This window comes from Myotis brandtii, unplaced genomic scaffold (genome assembly GCF_000412655.1).
Source record: "Myotis brandtii unplaced genomic scaffold, ASM41265v1 scaffold2664, whole genome shotgun sequence".
NCBI lineage: Eukaryota > Metazoa > Chordata > Mammalia > Chiroptera > Vespertilionidae > Myotis > Myotis brandtii.
The window spans coordinates 122,180-128,921 of NW_005360137.1; the positions used below are offsets into that span (position 1 = coordinate 122,180).

At 46.6% G+C, this 6,742-nt stretch overlaps 1 protein-coding gene across 1 annotated transcript in view; it reads left to right on the plus strand.

The window, feature by feature from the left end:
- CIAO1 (cytosolic iron-sulfur assembly component 1) overlaps positions 1-3,842 on the plus strand; it is a 4,156-nt gene extending 314 nt beyond the window's left edge. Inside the window, exons 2-7 of the mRNA XM_005868363.2 lie at positions 735-883; positions 1,021-1,132; positions 1,240-1,328; positions 1,564-1,765; positions 2,562-2,649; positions 3,233-3,842. Of these exons, the coding sequence (XP_005868425.1) occupies positions 735-883; positions 1,021-1,132; positions 1,240-1,328; positions 1,564-1,765; positions 2,562-2,649; positions 3,233-3,473 (881 nt within the window). The 3' untranslated portion in view covers positions 3,474-3,842. The remainder of the gene's footprint in view (positions 1-734; positions 884-1,020; positions 1,133-1,239; positions 1,329-1,563; positions 1,766-2,561; positions 2,650-3,232) is intronic.
- The last annotated feature ends 2,900 nt before the right edge of the window (positions 3,843-6,742 follow it).

Below are 6,742 nucleotides of genomic sequence, written 5' to 3' on the forward strand. Positions count from 1 at the left end.
CGCCGCCGGGCGTTCCGCGTGCGTGCTATGCGGGTGCTATGCTGAGGGTCAGCAGGGGAGAGAAGCCAGGGAGAGGAGGGGAGAAGCCACCTCGAGATGGACTTTAGTCACTCCTAGAAAGACTTTTCAGGCAAGTACTAGAAGCCAAAACGTCAGCGGACAGCCTGGAACTGTGGAGGAAATTGTGATAGTTGCTGGGGCAGGAGACCGATTAGAAAAGGGCGGTGAAAAGTAGCCTGCAGAGTAATTTGCGACGGCGGTGAAGTATAAATTTTATCCCGAGGGGACATTCGGCAGCCTTTGACTATTTAATTGTGTGTGTGTGTGTGTGTGTGTGTGTGTGTGTGTGTGTGTGTATTTTATTGGTTTCAGAGAGGAAGGGAAAGGGAGAGAGAGAGAACCACCAGTGATGAGAACCATTGATCAGTTGCCTTCTGCACGCCCCAAACTAGGGATCCAGCCTGCAACCCAGGCATGTGCCCCAGCCATGGTATTGATCCGTGACCTGGTTCATAGGTGGACTCTCAACCACGAAGCCATGCTGGCTGGGCAGCCTTTGACCATTTTAAATTAGGAGGTGATGCCTCCAGAGGAAGTAGGTCAGTTACTTCTTCCTAAAAGCATATTGTTAAATGTGCCCATTGAGCTTGGCTCCAGTGTCAGATGACAGTGATAGTGTTTCAGTGTCTTCTTGTGCGCCCAGCCCCAGTGCCTGGCCTGGCCTCTACTTTTAGGTGACAACTGGATCTGCAAATCTGTCCTTTCTGAAGGCCACCAGCGCACTGTGCGGAAGGTGGCCTGGTCTCCCTGCGGCAATTACCTGGCCTCTGCCAGTTTTGATGCCACCACTTGTATTTGGAAGAAGAATCAGGATGACTTTGAGGTAACCAGACTGGATGGGACCAGGATCGTTGCAATTTGCTCCCCAGAACTGGTTCAGGAACTTGAACCAACCTGGGCCAATGGTCTATCCAAGGGTCTTAAATGCCATTGATTCTTGTCCCTCTTCCCTTCTCACAGTGTGTGACCACTCTGGAAGGCCATGAAAATGAGGTCAAGTCAGTGGCCTGGGCCCCATCTGGCAACCTCCTTGCTACCTGCAGCCGAGATAAGAGTGTGTGGGTCTGGGAAGGTGAGTCTAGGTCTCTCCCGGTGCAGTTGGGAGCCAGCAGACAGATAATCTGCTACGTGACCCTCACAAGGTCAGCTTGTGGGCTCCTTTTTGTTTTCTTCCCATAGTTGACGAAGAAGATGAGTATGAATGTGTCAGTGTCCTCAATTCCCATACGCAGGATGTCAAGCATGTGGTCTGGCACCCAAGCCAGGAGGTAAGAGTCTGGCAAAGTATCTCGGTGGGAAGGGATTCTGGTATGGAGGGGGTGCCCAGCCCCCCTCTGCTTGTCAGCCTCAGCTGGCTTTCAAAGAGATCACTACCTGTGGCCAAAAGACATTTGTCCCCGTTATGAAGAAGCTCCCTGGGACCGTCCTGTCCTAGCAGGGGGAGGTATTGGAGCCACAGGCACTTCCTGGGCCATAAGTGCTGTGTTTTCCCCATGTCCCCAGCTGTTAGCCTCTGCCAGCTATGATGACACGGTGAAGCTATACCGGGAGGAAGAGGACGACTGGGTATGCTGTGCCACCCTTGAGGGTCATGAATCCACTGTGTGGAGCTTGGCCTTTGACCCCAGTGGCCAGCGTCTGGCGTCTTGCAGTGATGACCGTACCGTGCGCATCTGGCGCCAGTACCTACCAGGCAATGAGCAAGGTGAGGGGCCAGGCACAGAGCTAAGAAGACTCCTTTCTAAGAGGTTGACAGTCTGGCTGAGACCCTGAGACCCAGATGAAGCACAGCAAACGGGTAGAAGGGCTCTAAGAGGTTGACAGTCTGGCTGAGACCCAGATGAAGCACAGCAAACGGGTAGAAGGGGAGACATGCCATGAGAGAGCGCCGGAGAGATGGAAGAAGCAGGGAAGGCTACGTAGAAGGGCTATTTCATCGGAACTTGAAAGGATGTGTAGGATTTTACAAGAAGAGAACTCTGGGTGAGAACAGAACAGCATGAGCAAAGGCATTAAAGATGGGAAAGCCTAGATCTCACAGGAGCAGTGCTTCCTTTAGGTGAAGCATGAGGTATATAAAGGGTTTGGGGGGGAATAAGGTGGGTTGGGCTGGCTGGTGGGTGGCCTTCAAAGGCAGGCTAACCAGTCTGCAGCAAAAGTTTTTTTAAAGAACAGCACATTTCCTTCTCAGAATTCTGCAAAAATACCAGTTTGGCCATAGTATGTAAGGCAGAGCCGTGAGAGTGGGGACAGAGAAATGAAGATGAGGACTCATTAAAGAACAGCACATTTTTTTCTCAGAATTCTGAAAAAAATACCAGTCTGGCCATAGTATGTAAGGCAGAGCTGTGAGAGTGGGGACAGAGAAATGAAGATGAGGACTCATGATTGAGGGTGAGGGTAAGCAAGGGCAAATTAGAATCTCTGCAGTGAGGCATTTAGACCCCTAAGGTGCCCGGGACACAGATGTGCCTTGGACTCAAGAGAGGTCTGTCGTGCAGGGGTGGTGTGCAGCGGCTCTGACCCCAGCTGGAAATGTATCTGCACTTTGTCAGGCTTCCACTCCAGGACCATCTACGACATTGCTTGGTAATGCCTCCATCTCCTTTCCCCATCTCCACTCCACTCCACTCCACTCCCCAATTTAGAGACATTTTAGAGAAGTCAGACCATGTGCTGCTCTCTGCCCCCTTTGGTAGTTCTAGTCCTATGAATCTATCCCTAGATAATGAAATCTAATCCTAAATAATGAAAAAAGTTGATGTGCCTCTAAGCTTTATTTACATTAACAAACATGTGGGAGTAACAAAAACAGGCTTAAGTGTGGTAAAATTCAATGGCCTGTTATACTACTTTTAAAAAATGATTAAGCAAACTTCATGACAAAGGAAATTGCTTATGCTGAGTGACCAAAGTGTAATTCAGTATCTTATTTAGTTTTTTAGGTTAATTATACTGGGGGAAACGTGGATGGCAGCACTTGAATGCTTAGGGGGTGATGTCTGTGGCTATATGTTAATTAGGGGAACTCTTCAATAAGACACGCTAGCTGAAGCCGGAAGTTTGGGAAGAAAGCCAGCCAGGGCCTATAAAATCAGCATCCTCTACTAACTTGCTGGGCTGGGGAGGGAGGAGCCACCAGCGTAATCACTGATGCATGTGTTCCTCCCAGGTGTTCGCTGACAGGGGCCCTGGCTACAGCTTGTGGGGACGATGCCATCCGAGTGTTTGAGGAGGACCCCGGCTCAGATCCGCAGCAGCCCACCTTCTCCCTGACAGCGCACTTGCCTCAGGCCCACTCCCAGGATGTCAACTGTGTAGCCTGGAACCCCAAGGAGCGGGGGCTTCTGGCCTCCTGCAGTGATGATGGGGAGATGGCCTTCTGGAAGTATCAGCGGCTTGAAGGCCTCTGAGCCACCTTGACTTTGGACAGAATTATGGTTCCCCTCAAAATGTCATTAAGACTTTTCTAGCTCAAGAAGACCTGGAAGAGCAGCCTGGCCTTCCTTTAACTTGGCTCTCCCGTTCAGATCTGGGTAGACATACGGAGCCATAGGACTACTCACTCCTTCCCATGCTGACATGGGCCCTTGGTGAACTGCAGAAGAACAGTACCTTGTAGTTATGCCACGGATTTTGCTTCCCTTCAGGACACAGTGCTAAAGTTTGCAGGGTGAATGTACTACTTATAATCACCGTGTTTATATATCAGAGGCATGTATCTCAGACCTTTCTGAAATTGTAAGCCATATAGAAATAATCCATCTGAGTCCCAAGTCCTATTTATATTATTAGGACATTCATAATTTAAAACATTTCCATGATGAGTCCCTTTCTGAAATAGGTCCTGCCTTCCCGATTTCTGACCAAGTCCTTGCATTTAAGACATTCACTCAGTATTGAAGATTTTCTAATGTAGGCTAGTTTAGAGTAAGACACCTCTGCTTTCCCTTAGGAACCTTTGTGTATCTTCTATGCCTTCCGGGGAATGCCAGAAAAATAGGGAAGGGTGTGACCTCTAAAAGGGAGAATTATTATTGGCCATAGGCCATGCATTCTCAATGGGGCTGAAAATTGGCTCTTCGGTGAAGGACAGAAAAATCTTAGAGACAATGATCTGTGGCCTTCTAAGGGACTGTAGTACACAATATACAGTGTATCTATGGTATTAAATTTTCATGGTGAGGGCAAGTAGGCAAAAGATGTCTGATAGAGCCCTGGCTGGTTGCTCAGTGGTTGGAGCGTCAGCCTATGAACTACGGACCACTGGTGGTCCGTGAGGTCCGAAAGGTTGGCGAGCGCTGGACCAAAGGGTCCCAGGTTCTATTCCCGGCCAAGGGCACATACTTGGGTTATAAGTTCTCCAGCCTTGGTAGGAGCACGTATGGGAGACAACCATCCAATGTGTCTCACATCGATGTTTCTCTCCCCTTCTTCCTCCTTTCCACTCTCTAGAAATCAATGGAAAAAATATCCTTGGGTGAGGATTAAAAAAAAAAAAAAGATGTCTAATATAGCTCTTTAAGAGAGTGATAATGAAAGAAAGGTGGTGAATCACTGCCATGGGCGATCAGTTCTGTCATCTCAAGTTCTTTTGTCATCTCCACATGGGTTTTGACTTGAGGACAGTTCCCCAAAGCTATAGCCTTCATTAATTTTTACACAACAGAAATATTGACAGACTGAAGTGGCAGACAGAGCAGTACCAACCCAAGCGCCTGGAGGTTGGGTCCGAGAGGTCAGCTGTTGACATTGGCAGGAACCATGGCAGTGGCACCAACTAGTTATAGTTTTGGGTTTTCTTTTTCTTTTTTTTAAATCATCATCCGAGGATATTTTTTCCATTATTTTTTTAGCAAGAATGGGAGTGGGGGAGAGAGAAACATCAATATGAGAGAAACATTGGTTGCCTCCTGCGTGCACTCCGACCAACTAGGGCCAGGGATGGAACCTGCAACCCAGGTACATGCCCTTGACCAGAATCGAACCTGTGACCATTTGGTGTGTGGGCTGGAGGTCTAACCACTGAGCTACCAGCACAGCAGTATTGTCAACTTCACTTAGAAATGTCCTTCAAGAACAAATACAGGCTATAAGATCTTGACCCTTGGGAAACGATGGCAATGGCAGCATGCAGAAGCACAGAGGTCTGTCTTAAGGAAAAGCAGATGTGTAGCTGAGTGAGCCATGTATCATTTTTACTTAAAAGAAGTAGCAAATTGTGGTATCAAAACTTGGCTACTTGGCCTTTGATTTCTAGGAAATGAATGAGCCTTTCACTTCAAGGGCAACTGATAGCATTGCCAATGATCAAGCTTTCAAGCAAAAATTAGAATTTTGGAAAACTTGCATAGCCACCATGAGCTTGCCATCTTCCCAATTCTTACTCTCCTGATGAGATTGGTGGTGAAACCAACAAATGTGATTTGTAGGATGAAATATGTCGACATATGTCTGCCTGATTAAGTGAATCAGCATTTTCCAAATGATTAATGCATGATGTTACAGAATCACTCATGGGTAAGAGGTAAGAGAGACTGTAGGTCTTAACATAATGGTACAAGAAGCTCATTGATAAGGTTTCAGACTCCACATTGCACCTAAGAAACTATCACTTACGGAGTCTCACTATAGCATCGAATAGCCACAGTTTCCTGAAATGGCTATAAAAACTTCCAACTGCTTATGTGTATAAAGTCAGCTTCAATTTAAATAACACACAATTGAAGCAACTACAAGAATCCTTGTCTTCTATTTAATCAGACAGGAATGAGATTTTAAAAAATGTCACAGGCCACTCTTTTCCCTGGATTTGCTTTGGAAGTAATGTTTTTATTGATTTTAGAGAGGGAGAGAAAAACATCAATCAGTTACCTCCCTCTAGCACCCTCACCAGGGACTAACCCACAAGCTAGGTATGTACCCTGACCAGGAATCAAACCAGTGACACACATACACGGGATGATGCTCAACCTCAAACAGCCACACTGGCCAGGGCTGTTTTTATTTTTAATATAGTAAATATCAGTGGATAATAACCTCTGGGGTTCTTAATTTTTATAGTGTAAAGGGTTCCTAAGATCTAAGGAAAATATCCTTGAGAATCATCTAATTTTATGCAGTTGTTCCTAAAGAGCAGAAGGCAAGAATTTGGAGTAGAAAGCTTGCAGATCTGGATCACAGTATCAGTGTACCCAGCTGGTACATTTCAATCCCTCCTGTGCTGCCTCCTTTGGGGGGCGGGAGTCTACAGATCTTGAGAAATTTCTAACCTTGGATCTGCCCCTGCAGCTGTGTTAGTTCCTGCAGTGGTGGTGATACCCGGGTAGCAAGAGATGGGGGCAGGTATACTGACTAAAGAGAAGTTACCTAACCCCTCCTCCTCCACACTGGCTGAAATGGCTGCCTGTGACAGCCCAACAAACAGCCTTGTCCTCCAGAAGTATTCCTTCTAAGCGAATTCAGTGGTTAAAAAAATAAATATTTTTGGCCATGACGCCTTAGGTTAACAAAAGGAAATTTAATTTGGAATCAATGGAACAACAAATGGTTTCTTCAACTTGTTTTATTAGAATGTCTGATTGTGTAATCAAAGAACTACCAAGAACATGCATAAAAATGCTGTACAGATTATGCTTAACAGCTACACGACACCTCAAAGAACTACCAAGAACATGCATAA